A 23,097-nucleotide genomic window follows, 5' to 3' on the forward strand; every position below is an offset into this window, starting at 1 on the left:
TCACTATTTTATATTACGCCGGGAAAATGTTCACCCTCGTATTTTATAACATACTAACATATTTATAACATACTCTCCCCTTTTAAGTTATCTTTTTGGTAAGTCCGATTCGTCATTTCTGTTAGAGGAAGAGTTTAAAATTTTATCTTGCGTTGATTCTTCCTTCTTTACTTTTTCTAGCGTCCCTGTGGAGCTAATTTCATCATCAGAGTATTCATCTTCTACATCGTATTCACTCTCCAAGTATTCTACCTCCATATCACTATCTGAAGAGGTACTCAGTGCACATTGCTTTTTAACACCTCTCTTCATCTTTTGGTTTTCTTGCTTCCTTATCACAATATTTTCTTTTAACAATTTTTTTTTCATTTCTTTCTTTCATTAGTTTTTCTTTATCAACTTCTTTTTTCTTTTTCTCTTCTTCTTTTTTTTACTATAATTTATCTAAACCTGACTTGTTATTGCGGAAGGCAAACGTTCCTTAGTTCTCCGTTTTTTTCAGTTTAGGCTCAGGCCAAAATAAAACTCTTTTAAAAGGCGAAGGAACATTTTCTTTTCTCGTTCCATTATCTTTTAGACTGTTTTCTTTACCTTTGTTTTTCTGAATATCTTATATTTCTCTGATGTTCTTTGCAGTATCTTCTCGCATGATAATATCATTCTTATCGTTTTGATTATCTATGTCACATAGATTATTATGTTCTTGTTCAAAATACTCTTCCTCGGTATGAACTCTCTTGCCAATACTATTCTGTTTCTGGTCTCTCAATTCAACAACCTCCTTCACAAGCTCTTCTCTCATTACTCTTTCCTGAGCCCCTTGATAATCGCAAACATTCGTCTTATATTCTTGTTATTCTGTAATCAGTGTACAAGGTGGTGTGTTTGGTGTTTGAGAGGTATCATTTTGTTAATCTAGTTCACCTTTAATTTTTGCCCAAACAACGTATAGTGATTGATCTTCAATTGGCAGAACAGATTCAAATTCTGCTCTGCTCGAATAAAATAGATGGTTGAACAAGGTGATTTTTTCCACGATTATATGATCCACATATTCTACACTAAATGGTCGAATCCCGCTTTTACGAAACCCTTTCTTTATGGTTTCCTTATTGATGTTTTCTAAAGCACCTTCTAGAACCGAAGCGGAATGCTCTTTCTTAAATATACAACCAGGATTTTCTGTCTTCCACTTGCTAATCTCCTTTTTGTAAAACACTTTCAAGGGTCTAAAAACGTCGAGTTTGGATGAAGTGCGATGGTTTCGTAAATAGTAACGGGACCAAAATTACAGTCTCTGGGACTTTTTCCGGTAATTTTATTACGAAGAGTTATTCTAGGAACACCATATTTTAAGGCAGCAACTGCGACTTTTTCACCTCGGTTTACTTCTTCAATGGCCTTGGCCATTTGCTCTTTCGTATAATTTCTATTTGGTGCCATCGCTGCGTTGAGAAATAATTTTGACGATTAGAAACTTGCACATAAACTTAAATGAATTGTAGTGAATTTTGGCGATACCAGTCATGAACAACCAATCATGTACAGGCCAGACCATATTGTCCATCATGGGATCAAGGGGTATTGAAGGAACCAATTATAAACAGCTCTTTTAATAAATAAGTGTTTAACGTATCATAAAAAGTTAGGTTCTAATTACATCACAAAATTATCAATAAAACCGGAAATAAATCGAGTTTTAATGTAATTAACATAGTAACTGAAGTAATGTACATTTATTGGACTCACCCGCATCACGATCCTTATAAGAAATACAGATATTTTCTTCTCTGCGCGGCAGTACGAAATCAACAGGCTACTGTAGCTAAACAAAATGGCCGGCTAGTGTCATAATAGTATTAGGTGCCTCCTGATACCGCCACAGACAACCAGCATGATTTTTCGCAAGTAGCAACACCACCCGATCAAACCGGAATAAATATGGCAGCTGCAGCGTTGCCAGAATGTTACTTTTGTAACATTTTACGTTACTTTTGACCCCCTCATGTTTCTTCCATGTTACACGACTCAAAATGTTACTTTACGTTACTTTTAGCACTTTATCAAATATTCAAATTTTTCCCAGCAAACCAAAAATAATTGTGAAACGGAACGCATCCAAAAAAGTTTTCGTTTGTCGTAATTGACCCATTTTAGGTTTATTTCACTTTCTTTAAGTTATTGGTCTATGTTCACTTTGTTTTGTAATTACTCTGTGATTAGAAAAGTGTTTTGTTTGTATTTTTTCTGTAACTCAACTTTGTTGGTTGGATAAAGTTATTCGTTCGGGTCTGCCCGCGAAATTCAAATTTATTTTGGTTTTTCGCAATTTGTAAACTAATACGACAACATAGGCTTGTGGCACTTTAATTGCGCCAATGGCAGTATCATCCTCACAGTTTTATATCAAATATTTACTTGAAAAGGTCCAGTTTAAGAAATAAGCTCTAGTATCGACTAATTTGTGAGAATAATCGATACTAGAGCTAATTTCTTAAACTGGACCCTTTCGAGTAAAGACTTTTATATAAACCTGTGAGGATAATACTGCGATTGTCGCAATTAAAATACCACAAACCTATGTTGTCGTATTAGTTTACAAATTGCGAAAAACCAAAATAAATTTGAATTTCGCAAAAAATCGGGGCACGCCCGTCGCTTCCACCTTAAGCTTAACTAATGGGACAGAAAGCTGTTTAAATTTTTGTATAATAAAGTGCCATATTAACCTGTGTACCTTATTATTCTCATTTTCCACATAAAATAAGAAAATGTTACTTTTCTCGTGAAAATGTTACATTTTAAGCTGTCTCATGTTACAATTGACTATCTGCCACTGGCAACACTGGGCAGCTGTCATGTGATTTTGGGTCTGCCGGATAGCGAGTGGTGAGATCGTTTTGATGATCGGTGCAATTTGCAGTAAGCCTGGTTGTTTTAATTTGATTATTCTAAAATCTAATGTTTTATTGTGAAGTAAAATCATAAGAAGATAAATCTCTGTTTCTTGATTCCATATTTCCGTTTTCTTAATCTTTGTTAAAAACATAACCTAACTATTTGTAAATAAATCATGTATTTTGGCTAAATAATTGTTTTCTTTTTAATAAAATCCGCTTCTGGTTCCTAAAATCAGAAGTGGGATACACTTGTGCCCACATATAGCTTTTTGTTCTGCAAAAACAGAGCTTAATCTTCTTATTTGTTGTTCAATAACTTGTGATGACCTGATAATCTTGTTAACGTAAAAGTCAGGGGATTCGCTATGCCGTAGGGTAAAGCGCATTCATACACATAGCAAATTGCACCGATACCATAGATCTCGTTCGCATTGTGGTAAGGATACCTCGAGATCACATCGCGATAAGAGTCGTTCACGGTTGCTTCGCTTCATAATAAACATCACTTGTATAATGAGAATAGATGTTCTAATAAAGTAGTCGATTTAAGTATAAAACCAAATCTCTTAAATCACGTGAACATCCTTCAGACCCTAGCAGCGTAGCCTACAGTCAAATAATGATAAAAAACGTGTTATTTGTTCTCATACAATCTCCCATTCGACAACGCCGCCGGGTTCGCCGCGGCGTACCTACTGTGCCCTTCTCGCCTGGGCCGCCGCTTTCTCAGCAGCGAGTCCAGACGCCATCAACACTGTCTGAGTGGGCTCCAACGTTGCAGCGTATGAACACCGCCAGGTTTGGGAAGACCTCGTCACAGCGTGTGAGCTCCTGCGCTCGTCGCGGGCGTGACAGCTCGCTGGTGCAGTGGCGCTTCGCTGCGCTCTCGCCGCGCACGCCGCTGTGAGTTCCTGCGCTCTCTGCGGGCATGACAGCTCGCTGGTGTGGTGGCGCTTCGCTGCGCTCACGCCGCGCATGCTGCTTCGAGCTTCGGCGCTCTGTGCGAGCGTAACGCCTGGTGCTATGCTGCGCACGTTGCTATGAAACGTGGCGCCTCCTTATGGTGCCTCATCGAGACCCGCTGTCACATGTGGTGATATACGCGCTGCTGACTGTTTGTATTTGAATCAGCTGAGATTTGGTAAGACCTTTCTTATTTTTACCTAGTGATGGTTCATAATGTCGATACGTGTTGTGATGAAGTACTTTCTTTGAATCATCGGAAACATAGAAAGTGAATACCTTGCCCCAGCTTTGCTCATTTTTCTTTATGTAAGGTATCTCGTACAATATGCGAAACAGTAACACAATGTTTTAGTACCTACATTCGTAAGATAGAGTAACGTAATATTTAACATTTTGAGAGAACATGATAAATTGATAATGCCCGTTACCAGTTTAAACAATCTTATGGTTGTGATGATGTTTGATAACGTTCCTGTGGTTTTACAAAAGAATGGTACTTGTTTACACACGTAACGTGCTTTTCTGGCGATTTTCAATGGTGTCAATCTCATTTTACCTTTAAGCTTTCGAGTACTATTTTGATGAGACTCACTCGGTAAAGTCAGGAACCGACCGAGCTTGGAATTTAGTAAGTCAATTACATAAACCAACAAACGTTAAATATCTCTTTTAAGTTTAGCCAGTTAACTACTTTGTGGTGGTGAAGATGAAAGTCGTGGTTTTGTTAATCATAGCCCCCAAAAGCTCTCACTCTTCTGATTAAAAGGCCTACCCGATCCCGTTACGTACCTACCTACTTCTGACTGACATACGAAATCTATTTTTATGCTATGACTAAACAAACCACGGTAATGCTTTACTCCTCAAGGGAAGTTCAACGGTGGCTGGATAACCTGATCTTGGTCCCTGTCCCTGCAGTGACTGGAGTAACGAGTTCATGAACGCTGAACTACTACTACTGACTAAATTCGATCATGAGTTACTTACGGTAGCAATGTTTTTGCCTCGTTGCAGTATTTTCACTTGCAAGGTTTTAAACAAGAATCGTATTTGGACCTTTATTGACTCCCAGTGTAAGGGGAAATTTAATTCAGGTGTCCAGAGGGTTGCGCTGCTTTCTTTGAAAGCAGGTGTGAGGTTTTTAATGTTTTTGTATGTTTACAGTTGCTCAGATGTGTATATGTTCGTGTCTTTGCACGCGAGAGGTATCGTCGGAGGAGATGAGCAACTGAGGCGGTCGATGCGTTGCACTGAGCACGCGTCACGGAGGCCTGGGCAGACGCGTTGTTGCACGCGTGTGGGCTTCAGCCTTGCAGACGAGTTGTTGTACACGTATTGGGCTTCAGCCTTGCAGACGCATTGTTGTATGCGTGTGGGCTTCGGCCTTGCAGACGCATTGTTTTATGCGTGTGGGCTTCGGCCTTGCAGACGTGTACACTTATTGGGCTTCAGCCTTGCAGATGCATTGTCGTATGCACCTGGCTTCGGCCCGTGCAAACACATTGTTATATGCGTATGGGCTTCGGTCTTGCAGACGCATTTTTGAATGCGTGTGGGCTTCGGCCTTGCAGACGCGTTATTGTACGCGTAAGGGCCTCTGCCCTGTAGATACGTTCCTAAGTATGGGGGTAGTCTTGATAGGCTTTGACGTGTGAGAATGAGTGAGACACGTGCCTGAAGATGTATGCCATTGATAGGAGCGTATGAAGGATTTAGGTGATAAATAGCTAAGTGTGTATAACTGAATGAGGGCCTTGGATGGGTGATGAATGAAAGAATAGGCAACTGGTGGCTTTTTTTTCATGCACTATAACCCTTATATCTGTTCAACAGATTCTGACAATGATGACGACGATGATGTGGCTCCAGGAGTACCTCGTGCGGTCGACCCATCCATGCCGTTAGACGCTGATGATCCGGAAGCTACACCTTCAGCATCAAGTGATGATGACCCCCGTGGCACTACTGCAAAGAGTATGTGTCGGGGACGACACGGCGTCAGGAGAGGCCGTATTAGGTGCCTCCTGATACCGCCACAGACAACCAGCATGATTTTTCGCAAGTAGCAACACCACCCGATCAAACCGGAATAAATATGGCAGCTGTCATGTGGTTTTGGGTCTGCCGGATAGCGAGTGGTGAGATCGTTTTGATGATCGGTGCAATTTGCAGTAAGCCTGGTTGTTTTAATTTGATTATTCTAAAATCTAATGTTTTATTGTGAAGTAAAATCATAAGAAGATAAATCTCTGTTTCTTGATTCCATATTTCCGTTTTCTTAATCTTTGTTAAAAACATAACCTAACTATTTGTAAATAAATCATGTATTTTGGCTAAATAATTGTTTTCTTTTTAATAAAATCCGCTTCTGGTTCCTAAAAATAGACTAAAAATAGGCGAAAGGTGTTGCTAACATATAAAAAGTGTAAACGGATGTAATAAAATACAGGTATTTGATTATTTCGATGATTTCACCAGAAAGTGATCATTACTGGTTCACTATCCATGACCGGTGCTTTTACTTATAGCTCAAAAATATCGATATATATCGAGTGGAAATCTGTGGATCAAAGAGTATACGTTAACGTTATACTGTGGATTATCTACGCTGACAACACTGGAATGTCCCTTGTAAAAAATTCAAGTTTTGGTTTTATCAACAACCGACAGCAAACAAACATCGAGTGACGAGTTCTTACTTTGGAGACGCTTCGTGTCACAGAAATTCATGAATTTTGTGAAAATAGAATAGTGTTATTAACTTAATAGCGCGGTGCAATGCAGGTGTACTACATTTGAAATAATACTAACAACAGACATTCGTCGTCAAAATGTCTGACACGTCTGATGATGACTTAGTGCCACATAATTTTCAACCTGAAAATACTGTAAGTTGATATATAACGCAATAACTCTATTCACTAAAAGTGTGCTAGTTAGTGCATTCCATTACAAAGTTTAACTATTAAGTGATAAGGTTTTTGTGATTAAAGTTAATGGTTTTGAAGGCTATGCTCAAGAGCTTTTCGGTCTTATTCCCTCTTCATTTTTTACCACCATACTGCAAGATTTCGAATTCTTCTTCTCCCTTTCGTCAAAATTGGCCGTAAAAAACTAGCAGATAAACAGACAGATATTAAGTAGTATGGATTATGGATATGGATTTTTATTAGAGAAAAAGAGTAAAATATCGGTTAAAAAAAATTGATTTAGTATGTCCAAAGATTAAATAATCAATTAATACTATAAATGCGAAAGTGTGTCTGTCTGTCTGTGTGTTCCCATAGGAGTTTTAAAAACCTAAATCTGTGCAGAGGAAGTAAATTTTCAAAATCAGTTTAGAATTCCAGAGATTACTTCCTCCAAACAACTTACAAACTTAACCGCTTTGTAATATTAGTGTAGATAAAATAACAATTATACTTATTACCCAAATATATAATAGTGAAAGTGTTTTATTTTCTTTTTTACAGGGTTTCTATACTCAATTATCCAAACCAAATTATGGCTCATACAATAACATGATGAATTCAAACTTTAACATGCCAAACCGATTCATGGCTTTTGATCAAAGAAGTATGTATTCTAGAAAAGAGACTTCGCCGATGTCTCTGAGAAGTTTCCCTAATTCTAGAATGCAGTATCAACAATCAAATCCTCAAAGTGCTATGAGTTTCCGGGGATCTGTGAATAATGGGAGATGTAGATCACCCATGTGCGGGAGCTGCAGTGGCTGTGTGCTCGACCGTAGCAATAGGGAAATTTCCCAACCGAGCGGTGTTGTGCTCGGTAGCGCCAGCTGGGCCGACGGTTATGCGTTGAAACTTCTATATATAGTGCAATTTGGTAAACGCTCTGTCAATGCGATTGAAAGTTGCGTGTTCTATTTTGAGTTTTCAATTAGGCTACCCGTGCTGCCATCTAGTGTTTCGAGCGTTGTTGATTCATTGGGTTTAGAAGCGACATCTTCTTCCGAATGTGGCAACCGCTACATCACTCCCCTCTGAGAGGACGTCGTGGTGTGAAGTATCGAGGAGAAGTGGCGTTGTTGTGCATCCAAGGGGAATGGCGCCTGGCTTAACCATCCAGAGAAGTGGCGTTGTATGCTGACATCTGCTGGTGGAGTGCAGACCCATTGTGCCCTGATGTGCGATGACGCTTGCTGCGCTGCGCCGTGCGAGCCCAAGGGTGTTGCGGTGTGTGCGCGATGCGTCCCTTGACCGCGTTGGTGTGCGCCGTGCGTCAGTGTGCGGTGTGCGTCCACTTTTTGGTCACGTCGGCTGTTGCGGTGGTGTGTGACCACGCTGAGTTGGTTGCGGTGATGTGTGATCCGTCTTCAATCACGTCGGCTGCTTGTGGTGGTGTGTGACCACGCTTGAGTTGGTTGTGATGGTGTGCGATCTGTCTTCGATCACGTCGGCTGCTTGTGGTGGTGTGTGACCACGCTTGAGTTGGTTGTGATGGTGTGCGATCTGTCTTCGATCACGTCGGCTGCTTGTGGTGGTGTGTGACCACGCTTGAGTTGGTTGTGATGGTGTGCGATCTGTCTTCGATCACGTCGGCTGCTTGTGGTGGTGTGTGACCACGCTTGAGTTGGTTGTGATGGTGTGCGATCTGTCTTCGATCACGTCGGCTGCTTGTGGTGGTGTGTGTGACCACGCTTGAGTTGGTTGTGATGGTGTGCGATCTGTCTTCGATCACGTCGGCTGCTTGTGGTGGTGTGTGTGACCACGCTTGAGTCGGTTGCAGTGTGCGATCCGTCTTCGATCACGTCGGGGTCATCACGTCGGTTGTCACCAATGTGCGGGAGCTGCAGTGGCTGTGTGCTCGACCGTAGCAATAGGGAAATTTCCCAACCGAGCGGTGTTGTGCTCGGTAGCGCCAGCTGGGCCGACGGTTATGCGTTGAAACTTCTATACATAGTGCAATTTGGTAAACGCTCTGTCAATGCGATTGAAAGTTGCGTGTTCTATTTTGAGTTTTCAATTAGGCTACCCGTGCTGCCATCTAGTGTTTCGAGCGTTGTTGATTCATTGGGTTTAGAAGCGACATCTTCTTGCGAATGTGGCAACCGCTACACCCATGTCAGTTCGAAGTATTTGTAAGTAAAAAGCAATAATATTTATTTAACTAACCCCTTGCTCAAACTATGTTTAATGCATCCACAGTAACAAGTGTAAATGAAAAATTTATAACACCCCTGACAAGTGAAGGTTACAGTAACTAGAAGAGCTAATAACTTTCAAATGGCTGAACTGATTTTCTTGGATGATAGCTAAGAACACTCTCAATCAAGCCACCTTTCAAACAAAAAAAAAACTAAATTAAAATCGGTTCATTAGTTTAGGAGCTACTGTCACAGACAGATACACACCTCAAACTAATAACACCCCTCTTTTTGTGTCGGGGGTTAAAAATAGGAAATAAAACACACGTTCAGGGGAAAGACTGGCTTCCTAACCACTATGGCAATTTGACTGTCATAGGGAAACCTAGTTTGGGAGCCAGGAACTTAGCTAGGCACTTTTTTTTTTCATTTTGTAGAACTACTTATCTTTATGAAACACTTCATTGTTTATTCTTAATATTTTATCTATACTAATATTATAAAGAGGAAACCTTTGTATTTTTGTATGTTTGTATTGAATAGGCTCAAAAACTACTGGACCGATTTCAAAATTTCTTTTACCATTACTTAGAGGGATTCTTCAGAATCCGTATAGGCTATATTTTATCCCGGAAAATAGACAAAATCAATGTCCAGGCTTTAAAGTTGAATATCAGAATAACTGTGTGGATTGTAAATTGATCCTTCTCATGTTTGATGCATGTTTGAACCTTTCAACCCGTTTAATTTCTTTTGAACCACATACATATTTAGATATTATTAGTTTCTAAAATGTGTCTACAAAATTACAATGAGTTTGATTGCTTGATATTCAAATTCAAACTACATTTGAATGGAGTGATTAAATTTTATCTTATTTTTTTATATAAGTAGTTAATTGTAAGTGAGTATGTTATTTTTGTAGGTTTCTTTAAAAATGAAACTAGTAAAATGTAATTTTTTCAGGCTCCAACACAACTGTGAGTGCTGTAGATATAGCATTAGCTTTAAAAAATTATAAATTTAATAAAAATGATGAACGAATGATAAATGAAGCCTACAACACATTTAAAAAAAGTCAGATGCGGAAAAGAATTGCTAAGAGGAGAAACTTAAAGTTTTTAAAATTCTGCAGAAGAAATTTAGATGGTGAGTCAGGAGCTGAAGGAAGTAATTCTTCACTAAGTAGTGATGATTGTAGACCAACTAGATCAGCAGTTTATACACGGAACATGCCAAAAGCTGTTGCAAGACCGCCAAGGATGGATTTGAATAAATTTACAACACAAGTGAGGGAAAATAACAATTACACAGACTGTACAGAAAACTTTGGACAGAATTCTTTTAGGAATTTACTAACTACCCATAGCAGAAATGTTAATCATAGTTTTATGCCTCATCATAAACAGCAGAATGTTACACATGACAATAGATACCCTAAAGTATCAGAAACACGAAAAGATCAATGCAGTGAATCGCAAAGTGCATCAGTTGTGACCCTAAAAGACTGTCTAGCAAAAGATACCTCACTACTTCTACCAATTCAAAGGTTTAACATGTCTAATGTGAATCCAACTTATGAAATATCTTACAAAGTTAAATCAAAAACGGCTCCACAGAAAGAATCTGCAAGTAACAACAGAATTGAAGAATCAGATATTGAAAGTGAAGAGATCTTACCACCGAGTACAAGTAGAGGCAATCTAACACATTCCAATACATTACAGAAGAAAAGAGCTCTTGAAACAGAGAATATTAGCTATCCTGAAAGTAAGAGAAAAAAATTAACTACATCACCTGTGAAGCAAAATAAAATTGCATCTTCAAAAAGAATGAAACAGATCACAACAAATACTAAAAAAGACTTTAATTTTAAGAAACCTCTTTTACCTGTACGAAAATTTGGGATTCTTATGAGAGACAATGAACCAGAAATATTGATTGCAAAATCAACTCAGCCTTTGGTTGGCAATGTTGAACCATTGTCTCCTCTCCCCTCCGGACCACGGAAGTGTATAGACGCGTTCTCTGCGTCGCGCTTAAATCTAAAAATTATTTAACATTTTATATCAAAAATAATAGTGGTGAAATATTAGGAGTGCATAAAGTGCATCGCATTCGATCTTTGTCCTCACAAGCGCACACAAACACGTGAGTCAAGTATTATCATCACTACCTAAATATTACCTATGCATGCTTGAAGAGAGACAACGTTCCAATGGTCATTAAAGAAAAACAGGAACAAAAGAGACATAGGTATTTCTACAATTACCGCTTCACACTAACAAACTGAGCTCAACATATACTGGACGGACACACTCATTATATGAAATCTCTCGATATTGACCATTTAAATGAGATCTCTGCACCTGTTCTGAAGGCATCCAATATTGACAAGACGTATTTACATGTTTTTATAAACTCCTGGTAACTGAAGGCTCGCTATTATAATGTCGGACGAATTCAGCTCAACTCCCACCTCTCCCCTGCCGCAGACCCCCACAGACGAAGCGCAGGCGCAGCCGAAAATGACTTTTGAACGCACTGTTATAGGTGCGAAGTTACAACATGGCGACTCAGCACCTAACTTGCCTACGCTTGGATTGTATAATATTACCGAGCGCAAAAAAAGGAAAATGGACGGAGTTGACTTAGATACTATGTCTTACATAAGCGAAATGTTTAGTTCTTTTTCACGGCAGCAAGCGAAGCTCTTTCAGGAATTAAAAAGCTCAATTAATAATTTAAGGGAGCAAAATGAGGACCTAAAGAAAAGTGTCGACACTATGTCAAGCAAGTATGATGAGTTTTTATCCCGCATTAACACCATTGAATCAGAGAGAAAACAAGACAAACAAATTATTCATCAACTGGAAGAAAAAATTGAAAACTTGGAGCGAAAATCTAGGGCTACAGGATTAGAAATACGAAATATCCCGAAAAAAAGCGGAGAAACCAAAGAAAATATTTTGGAGAGTGTTCAATGTCTTAGTAGGGCATTAAATATGGACCTGAGTGTCTCGGATATTCGAGAAGTGTATAGGATAAACGCAAAAGATGGCTCAAACCCTATAATAGCTGAATTTTCCAGTGCCATCCTCAAGGAAAGAATAATAAGTAAAGTCAAGACTTTTAACAAATCAAAATCCAAGAATGAGAAACTAAATACGTCTCATCTAAACTACACTGGATCAAAAAAACCTATTTTCATTTCCGAAACTCTGACACACAATACTCAGAAGCTTTTCTACTTGGCGAGAAATTTTCAAAAAAATTATAACTACACTTTTTGCTGGACGTCGAGAGGAATTGTATATCTACGTAAAGATGAAAAATCCTCGCAGATTAAAATCAGTTCGGAAGCGGACCTCGAAAAACTTAGAAAGAAAGAATGACTAGATTTAAGACTTAAAAAGTGCTACTTATATATTATAATTAATTTAACCTTAAATAATATACATTCTACACTTGTACACTTATTTACACTATTATACAAAATCGTGCATTTTATTACATTTTACAATTTTTATCACAAATTTTACCATACATCTTTCCATAATTTTTACTCATCTTGGCCAAACCTTACAATTGTTTTCTACAAAGTCATAAGACGACAAAATTTACTGAGGCAATACTTTTATTTTTCGTTTAATGCTAAATAGCCTCAATGAAATACTAAATGACCTAGACAATGTGTCTGTATCAAAGAGCATAATTTGTGATGTTGAAGAATGTTATAGGTATATTAATTTTAAAAGAAATTCGACTTTCACAATGATCACACAAAATATACGTAGCATAAATTGCAATTTTAATGGTTTTGAGGTCTTAATGTCCAGACTTAATATAGAACTAGATTTAATCATTCTTACGGAGTGTTGGCTCGGGAACACAGTGTCTCTGCCGCCTATTACTGGCTACAATTCAATGTCATCAAATAACCACAAAAACCAAAATGATGGCATAGTAATATATATTAAAGAACAACATGACGTTATAACTGAACTACCCTCATTTCAAGATGGAAACTGTCTAGTGATAAAACTTCGAAACATGGTTGTAATCGCGATCTACCGTTCTCCATCATACAAAAATATTGACAACTTTTTAGCCTCTTTGGATAGCTTACTTCAAAAATATTCAAATTGCAATAACATTGTGATTATAGGGGATATTAATATAGATCTCATTGCAGATAAAATGGACTCTAATTCAGAAAAATATCTTAACCTTACTGCATTTCATGGCTTATTACCTGCTCATAGTTTTGTAACGAGAGATGTTAGTGGATCATGTATTGACCATGTGTTGCTAAAAACAAAAAATCCTTCCACAGCATTAGTTCCACAAACACAAATAACTGATCATAAGCCTGTAATTTTAAATATGCAAATAAAACAACCTATTACTCAGTATGCCATCACCCATATTAAAAAAATTAATACAGAAAAATTATATTCAGACATATTAAATAGTGATTTAACTCCACTGTTAAACGATCCGGACCCAAATTCTGCTTTAAATCACCTAATAAATACATTGAGCACTGCTATTAATAACAATACTCAAATAGTCACATTGTCAAGGCGGAAAAAAATTATCAAACCATGGATTACACCTGGACTTCTTAGATGCATAAGACATAGAGATAAACTGCACAAGAAAGCCAAGTGCTCTCCAGAAAACGAAAAAATAAGTCTTATTTATAAACGTTACAGAAATTTCTGTAATTCTCTTTTGAAAAAAATTAAAAGAAATTATGAGAAAGAACAGGTGAATATGGCCAAAAATGACAATAAAAAGCTATGGAATGTCCTTAAAAATATGATAAATTCCCCAAAGCAAATAGGGTATAATAAAGAATTACTAACGCTTAAAGACTCCCCACAGTTATCGGTTGAACATATTAATCACTATTTTATTAACGTTGGTAGAAAATTAGCTGAAGGTTTTGACTGTGTGAGTGATAATGCATCCAGATTGGATCGAGCATCCCGAAATAAATTAAAATCTTTTGTGCTACTAGATACGGACGAAGCGGAAATAAATAATATTATTAAAAATCTAAAAAATGAATGTACAGTAGGATGGGATGGAATCAATAATAAGTTACTTAAAAATTGTAAGAATCATTTAATTCCTACAATAACTCACATCTTCAATTGCTGCCTGCAGAAAGGCATTTTTCCAAAAGCCCTAAAAAAGTCTGAGGTTCGACCAATTTTTAAAAATGCGGACAAAAATAACATTAGCAACTATCGACCAATCTCTATTTTGCCATCATTATCTAAAATTTTGGAAAAAATAATAAATACAAGATTGGTGCAATTTTTAGAAAATAATAATCTCTTATCTCAAAATCAATTTGGCTTTAGACACGGTAAATCAACGGATGATGCAGTACATACCTTAACAAACTATATAGCTAACAGTCTCGATCAGGGTAAAAAATGCATATGTATCTTTTTAGACTTGGCTAAGGCCTTTGATACCGTATCCATCCCAGTCTTACTTGATAAGCTTGAATGCATCGGTATCAGAGGTCTTCAGCTGAAACTATTTAAAGATTACCTAGCAGATAGAGTACAATGTGTTAGAGTGGAGTCCTACACAAGTACTGACCTGATGGTTACGCATGGGGTGCCTCAAGGCAGCATATTGGGACCTACTCTTTTTCTTATCTACATTGATTACCTTACTCGCTTGCAACTGAGACAGGGGCAAATTGTTTCGTATGCGGATGACACTGCACTTGTCTTTGCTGCGGACTCTTGGAAGGAGGTGTTTGAGGCAGCGCAAGAGGGTTTTGACACTGTTACTAAATGGCTTCATGATAACATTCTGTCCCTAAACATTAATAAAACCAAATATATCACCTTTTCAATACGTCAAACTGTTAACTTCCCCGATAATCTCCATATAGTAGCTCACTCATGCTCTCATTCTAATATTTTCCCTTGCAGTTGTCCAACATTGGAAAAAGTTCAGCATATAAAATATTTGGGTGTGACCCTAGACTGTCACTTAAATTTTAAGCAACATATCAATATACTAAGGAGTAGACTGAATAAAATGATCTACATTTTCAAAAATCTTAGGCATGTAGTTGAACCTAAAATATTAAAGCGTCTAAAACAATCTTAATGAAAGCTGAAGTTGGTCAACGCACAATTTTAAAGGTGTCCACTTTTCGCCCGTTTCGGTACCCAACATTTTTGCTTTATAAAGATTGTGAAGTTCTTTCAGTAAGAAAGTTGTTCATATTGAGTATATTATTGAAACAGCATAGTGAACTAACGTATGACGCTTCTCATCTAAACAATCGTAGAATACATAAAGTAGCAAGCATACCACATAAATTAAAAACAGCTTTCATTGAAAAATTTTACTGCTTCCAGGGGCCTCATATATATAATAAAGTTAATGCATTGACACATATCTACCCACTAAATAGAACTAATTGCAAAAAAACACTAATTTCATACTTACATAAATTATCTTATGAAGACACCGAAAATTTACTTACCACTTTTAAATAACTTATACAAACTGAAGTTATAGATTTCATCTAAATACCCTCGAAACTTTTCACACTATTGTATCTTACACACCCTCTCTCATATACACACATACACACACAGATAGCAGACATACATTATAGGTACTATATTAGTCTATTTCCGAGAGAGGTCATCTAGTATGTATATATGTAGGTATATATTAAACTTCACCATAACATAATCTTAAATTCTGTAAGGGGAGAGCCCTGATGCCTATAACACAAGTGTACAACTTATTTTAGGCATCAGTGGCTTAACCTAATTTCTTGTTGTAATTTTTTATGGGGAAACAATAAAGATTATTATTATTATTATTATTAATCTATTGAAAGAAACTCCTCAAATAGTTATTTCAGAAGAGAAATCAGACACCAATAAGCATACAAAACAACCATTACAGAATCATGACACAACCAATAACAACACTGTGGCTGATACAATGTACAACTCTACTAACGTGTCTATGAAACCTAGTTTCACAAAACGAAAACTATTTACACAAACACTGGACATAGTTGAAAATAATGTTAGTAATGACAACTCGGATGTAAATAGTCCCCAAACAAAGACATTGCGGACGTGCAGAGAAAAAAATAAAGTCAGAAAGCTTACACCACAGTCTTGTTTGAGCCGTGACGTTAGTGATAACAATTTCATGGATTTGTTACATAAATTCTTCCAGAAGAAAAATCGAACTCGGAATAATACAAATTTAACAAATAAAAAGGAAACCAGTAAATGTACCCAGATGAAAGACAAAAAGTGGGATGTCATATCTCTGACTGATATGGATGATATAAGTGAGACTTTCACTGATGAGGAAATATTTAATGCCCTAGAAAAAGACAAGGGGAAAACAAAACAAGTAAATAAGGACTCTAACAAAGCGCCGGATTTAGCTGATGTTCCAAAGAAAAACCAAAAAGCTCCTGCCTCAGTATGCAAAGCAACATTACAGAAAACAAAAGAAACACCTAATGTGATAGGAGACTACACTGAACTGAGTGAAAAACAATGTAAGTTGTAATGTAAGTATGTAATGTACATGAACAGTTTTTATAAAAATTGGCCTTTTTACAAGTTTGAGATAACTAGTATATAGTAATACAAATTCTTCCTCCTAGCGTTTGCCCTGGTTTACGCCAGGCTCGCTTGCCTGCCAAGTCACTTCCACTTTGCACAATCTGCAGCCTTCGTAAACCGTTAGCACATGCATTTGCTTGTACGATGACAATTCACCGTTTTTTCCTCTGGCCCGTTGGGCCCACATAGTTTGAAGAGACAATAATGGGTCTTATGATGCTCATGTAAACCAGTCCTTTTTGGTGTATGGGAACTTTTGGGTCACAGGTTACTGCCATTAAGTCCTTCCACTTGGCCAAGGCTGTGGCAAATAACAATCTGTTTAAAAAAAACTGGATAATGCCCGTGGAATGTCTATATGGATGTAAAAAGTAGCTATTCCTGGGATGTAAGCTAACTCTATACCATATTTTATCAAAATCGGTTAAACAGATGAACCGTGAAAAGCTAGCAGACGGACAGAGCGATACACTTTCGCATTTATAATATTGAGTATGGATACCATATAATATACAAAATATTTATGATATGACTGTTGTCAAACTGATGGTCATTGTGGTGGACATTCAGGTTCATGCAACACAGATCAAAATTATTTTCGGTGTTCTTTTGAGGGGTTCATTATGTACAAGGATGATATTGCCATACTACAGGCCATTTGCTGTGTTCAGTAATAACACGGTAACACAAATTCAAAATATTATTTTTACAGATCCAAAGAGGAGAACAGTGAAAAGTTTTTGGGATACTGACTTTGAAAGTGACATGGAGGACGTAGTAACTCAAACTTCACAAAAGAAATTGGAGAAAGACCCAAGTATGATTCCTTTTATTAAGTAACTAGCTGATGCCCGCAGCTTCGCCCGCGTGGATTGGTCAGATCCCCTGCAGCATCAGGATTGAGCAGTTGGAATCCAAATTTTTTTTGAAACAATGTCGCAAAGTTCCTCTATCGATTAAAAAAGAAATGACGCAAATCGGTTCAGAAATCTCGGAGATTTCGATGTACATAGGTAGAAAAACACAACTCCCTTCTTGAAAGTCGGTTAAAAAAGTAGCCTATGTTACACCCTGGTCAATCCTCTACTTGTATGTGAAAATCCCGTTAAAATCGGTTCAGCCGTTCCGAAGATTAGCCTTTTCAAACAGACAGACAGACAGACAAAAATTTTAAAAACGTGTGATTCAGTTATAGTATCGTTCAAATAACCATATGACCTTAATATGTGGTAGTTATTTCGAAATTACAGACAGACACTCCAATTTTATTTATTAGTATAGATATAGATAATTTTTAAAAAAATTGCTTCAATTGAAAATGTTACGAATAGTGTGTGCAAAACAAGTAGTCCAATCTGAACACAAGGTATATGGTACAAAAACAGATCTGGCTGATATCTGTTGTGAAGTGTGATATTGGTTTTTTTATTAGGGTTCCGTACCTCTAAAGGAAAAATGGAACCCTTATAGGATCACTTTGTTGTCTGTCTGTTCATCTGCTGTGTCTGTTAAGAAAACCTATAATGTACTTCCCGTTGACCTAGAATCATGAAATTTGACAGGTAGGTAGGTCTTACAGCACAAATGAAGGAAAAAATCCGAAAACCGTGAATTTGTGGTTACATCACAAAAAAAAAATTCAAATGTGTTCATGAACAAATAATTAGTGTTTACAATTTTCAAAGTAAGATAACTATGTTAGGTGGGTTATCATATCTCCCTGATTTTTATTTGTTATGTTACCAATACATTAATATGCTTTTCTTTTCAGTTCCTAGTGGCTCACAGTTTTTAATGAATGGTACGAATAAAATTGGTGCTAAAAAGAAACCTATGGACACTACCTTACCTGAACGAAATCCGTCCAAGCTAGGAATAACCCAAAGCATACAATCTGATGACACTCAAAAATTAAAAAGTAAGATGCTTGATAATAATCAGCAAGAAAATAAAGAGAATATAAATGAAAATAAGTTGAATAAAAGTACCCGTTCACGCTCGAAAAGTAAGAAAGCAAATATTCAAACAGAAAAGACAACAAACAATAAAAGTGACACTTATAAAGTTTCAAACAAAGCAAATAACCAAAAACGTCAGCAAAAGCCTAAACCAAGAACAGCTTCCAGTAAAAGGAATAATACACCATCTCATAAATGTAATACATCTCGAGCAAGTATGAGGCTTAAGCAGAAAAGAGAAGCTAGCTTAAGTAACTCCGCTGCAAACAACACCAAGTCACCAGAAGATCAATCTCATAAGAATAATACATCTAGAGAAAGTATGAGACTTAAAAGCAGAAAAGAATAGCTAAATTAAACAACTCATTTACGAATCTCACTATGTCATCAGAAAGTATGAGACCTAAGCAGAAAAGTGAAGCTAAGCTAAATGGTAATAAAAGAAGAGTAAATTTAAAATAGATTAAAGTGGGCATTCAAATTTAAACTATTATGGAAAAACAACACATGATGTTTTGCAATGTCTTGTACACTGTGATTGGTACTGTTTTCAACACGTCATGTTGAAAGCGCCGGCCACACAGGCCGCGTCTGCGTAGACGTAGCGCGTATCATTGCGTTGTAATATGAGACATGGTATACCGCTTGCGTGGCGTGATCGTTCGCGTAGACGTAATGCGTGTACCGCTTGCGTGGCGTGAACGTTCGCGTAGACGTAATGCGTGTAGTTATGTCTTTGGCTACACGCGTGTCAAGTGTACGTGCGCGCGTGTGAATCGGCTTTAAAACATGATTTTTACTTTAAAAACCAGTGAAGTGTGAACCGATACACTCGCTTACAAGGATGCATATTTTGAAAATTAAAAAAAACCATTTATGACATTTCTATATTTATTGTGCTAAGATTTTACCCAGCACAATTATTATTAACTAGAGGTTGCCCGCGACTTCGTCCGCGTAGATTTAGCTTTTTTAGATCCCGTGGGAACTGTTTGATTTTCCGGGATAAAAAGTTGCCTATATCAATTACAGGGGCGCAAGCTACCTCGGTTCCAAATTTCATACAAATCGGTTAAGCGGATCGGTTTTTGGGAATCCCGTGGGAACTCTTTGATTTTCCGGGATAAAAAGTAGCAGACATACAGACAGACACACTTTCGCATTACAATATTAAGCATGGATGATTGTTTTAGAATTTTTTTAAGTTTGAAATGCTTGTGCTTTAAAATCTTATTTTTGGACTTATGTGTATATTATTTTTTATTCACAATTATTTTTTGTATGATATGTGTAATAAAAAACGGTTGTTTACCAGAGGATAAATAAATCGTTCTTACTCGGCGGGACCGCTTTAAACTATTTTTATAAATTACTCTTTACATTAACTGCGGGTTCATATTATTCCAGTAGCACTCCAATCAAGTGAAGATTGCTAACTGGGATAATGTGAGCTGGGCGTCACGATTTTTGCATGACTGACAAGTGACAGTTCGTTTCACGTAAAAAGACGATTGGACCACCGTGGTGAGTACATATTTATAACTAGATGCCCGCAGCTTCGCCTGCGTGGATTGGTCAGATCCCCTGCAGCATCAGGATTGAGGAGTCGGAATCCAAATTTTTAATGGAAAAATGTCGCTTAGTGCCTCTGTCGATTAAAAACACGAAAATCGGTTCACAAATCGTCATTTTTTACATAGGTAGAAAAACACAACTCCTCAATTTTTGAAAGTCAGTTAAAAAGTAGCCTATGTTACTCCATGGTTGATCCTCCACTTATCTGCGAAATTCCCGCCAAAATAGGTTCAGCCGTTCCGAAGATTAGCCCATTAAACAGACAGACAGATAAAAATTTTAAAAACGCGTGATCCGGTTATGGTAGGTACAGTTTAAATATCGCCTTTGTACGTGAAATCAACTATTTCTAGATTTATTTTGTGTTAAAATGTTTGAATTTAATTTTAGGCAGTACTTAGTCCTATATGTAAATGTAATTGTTATTGTACCTATGCGACAGGTCGACATGGCAATCGGAGTATGAACCGCTCTCCCGTACCAGGATAGCGTGGGGGGTGTGTGCGGGGTGTCCCCATCCCGATTGCTATATCAACCTGTCGCCAACTATATGTACCTACTCTTACACAGAAAATATTATATAGTAACAATAATCATGAAATATTTTATCTTATTAATTATTATTTGCATGTATGATACTTTTCTTTAGGGTGACATTAATTTTTTCTAATTGGACCTAAGTAAGACTTCATAGAAAATAATGAATGAATGAATGAATGAATGAATATACTTTTATTGTACACCACAAAATTAGTACAGAAAAACACATACAAAGCTCAACAAAATATAGGTACAATTTGGCGGCCTTATCGCTACCTAGCGATCTCTTCCAGGCAACCAAAATGGTCCAAAGGATATAGCTATAGATATTAGAGGTAGATGGTGTAAGTATACATTTACATTATATTAGAATAAATAAATATATAAATAAATAAATAAATACATAGAAACATGTTAAAATTTAAATAATGTACTAAATAATAAAATACATAATATAGACTAAAAAATAATAGATTGAACTGTGAAGGATTTATTGAAAAAGGAAGAAGAATGTGAAGGCGTCCTTAAAATAAGCTTCCTAGAGGTGCGGAGAACTTGTCCCGGACGCGCTGCAAATTCAAATTTCTCCTTCAAGTAAGGAGGAGAAGAAGGGTGAAACAATACACAGTACAGAATAGAAAGGATATGTAAGTTCCGGCGAAGTCGGATGGGTAACCACTTGAGACGAGACCGAAAATGAGACACATGGTCATATTTGCGCAACCCAAATATGAACCGAATACTAGTGTTTTGAAGTCTCTCAAGCTTGTTTAACTGATCTTCTGTTAAGTTAATATAACTTGCGTCGGCATAATCAAGGATAGGAAGAAGTAAAGTCTGTGCTAACATAATTTTAGTAGGAATTGGAAGAAATGATTGTAGACGACGCAAAGAGCTCAGAGATGCAAAAGTCTTCCTGCTAATCTGTTTTATGTGATTCGTCCAACCTAAATTGCAATCCATATGTATCCCCAGATTTTTAACGGAATCACAATATGGGATGACAATACCATTGTACTCGATGGGAGGAGGCGTAATAATATTTTTATAATAATAATTATGGAATAAATATAAATTAACAGTTATTAAGAATTATAATTTTAATTAAGATATAACATTTGTTTTTTTTTTCTAATCCTGTTAGAATCAAATTGGTATGTTATGTATGTCCAGAATAAATTATTTATGTGATTATTAAATACAGGGCCTTCCAAAATACGTAAAATCCACGTCCTTTGTTAGTTTTAAACTTTAAATATAATAACCTTTTTTAAATTTTCGATTAAACTAAAAAAGCATGAGCATGTCAAATCATTGTGACGTCACATTCCAGTATTTCATAGAAATCCGCAAAATAAGCATATAATAAGCGTATTTTGAAGTTTCATAAAAAGTTATTACTTACTATCTTTGACTTCATTGCTCAAATGTCGACAGATGTCATAGAAACAAAAAGCTCAGTGGGTGTTAGGTGCGTTTCCACTGACGCGGAGTGGAGAGGAACGGAACGTGAATTGGGCGATCACAGGGCTCGAAATCTCCATTCCGCATCAATGGAAACTATGTGAGTGGAGCGGAGCGGACTTTCAAATAAAATATATGACAGAACGGGGTCGAGCAGGCTGCGGTGCTGAGCGGAGGGAACGAAGCAGACGCGGCTGGTAGGGTAGACTTGTCAGGACAAAACTCGTGCGCTCAATGCAGCACTAGTCAGCTCAGCTCCATTCCGCTTCAATGGAAAAACTTGCCACTTTTCACTGCCCTTCTCCGCGTCAGAGGCAACACACCCTTAACCATTTTGAGTGGCCAACCAATCATAAACATGTTTTCAAAAGACATTCGAGATCATAGTTGTCTACATCATGTGATGGGATTCCGTAACAGAGAGCCATATACTGGCTTCTTTCCGCAGAAAGAGATAGTTCATTCTGCCAGTACAATCTGGCTAACACAGCCGCTAGGCCTTATGAATGTAATGAGCAATGACTTACTTGAACCTTAATAACATGTCTTGTGATAAGGCATTGTCGAGCGAGTGGTGTGAAAAGGTTTTTTTACCATTGTTGGTATCATATTGAATAAATGAAAGACTATTTAATATTTAATTAGTTATTTATTTGATAAGACTTCCACAATCTGAAATCCGACTTTAATATTTTGCAGTTAAGGCAATTTATGAACGCTTAAAGTAAATAAATTAATTGTCTATTTTATGTTTAACCAGCGACAACATCTTTTTTCGCCAATAAGTCGTTAATACTTTGTAGCGCGGAGAGCGAGCGCTAAGAAACTTCTATCATTAACAAAATATCATATTTTGATCATTAAAATACCTTCTATAGTTAGTTTTAGTTTTACTATTAGTGCATAAAATCATAAGTCTTATTCGATTAAGCTAAAATGTGGTA

At 37.0% G+C, this 23,097-nt stretch overlaps 1 protein-coding gene across 1 annotated transcript; it reads left to right on the forward strand.

Moving 5' to 3' along the window:
- The first annotated feature begins 6,697 nt into the window (after positions 1-6,697).
- LOC123879858 lies at positions 6,698-18,664 on the forward strand. The gene is made up of 8 exons (XM_045927749.1): positions 6,698-6,741; positions 7,360-7,595; positions 9,940-10,957; positions 11,469-11,485; positions 15,866-16,549; positions 17,329-17,433; positions 18,388-18,589; positions 18,646-18,664. The coding sequence occupies exons 1-8, from the start codon at positions 6,698-6,700 to the stop codon at positions 18,662-18,664; spliced, it is 2,325 nt and encodes a 774-aa protein (XP_045783705.1).
- The last annotated feature ends 4,433 nt before the right edge of the window (positions 18,665-23,097 follow it).

Source organism: Maniola jurtina, chromosome W, assembly GCF_905333055.1.
Source record: "Maniola jurtina chromosome W, ilManJurt1.1, whole genome shotgun sequence".
Classification (NCBI taxonomy): Eukaryota; Metazoa; Arthropoda; class Insecta; order Lepidoptera; family Nymphalidae; genus Maniola; species Maniola jurtina.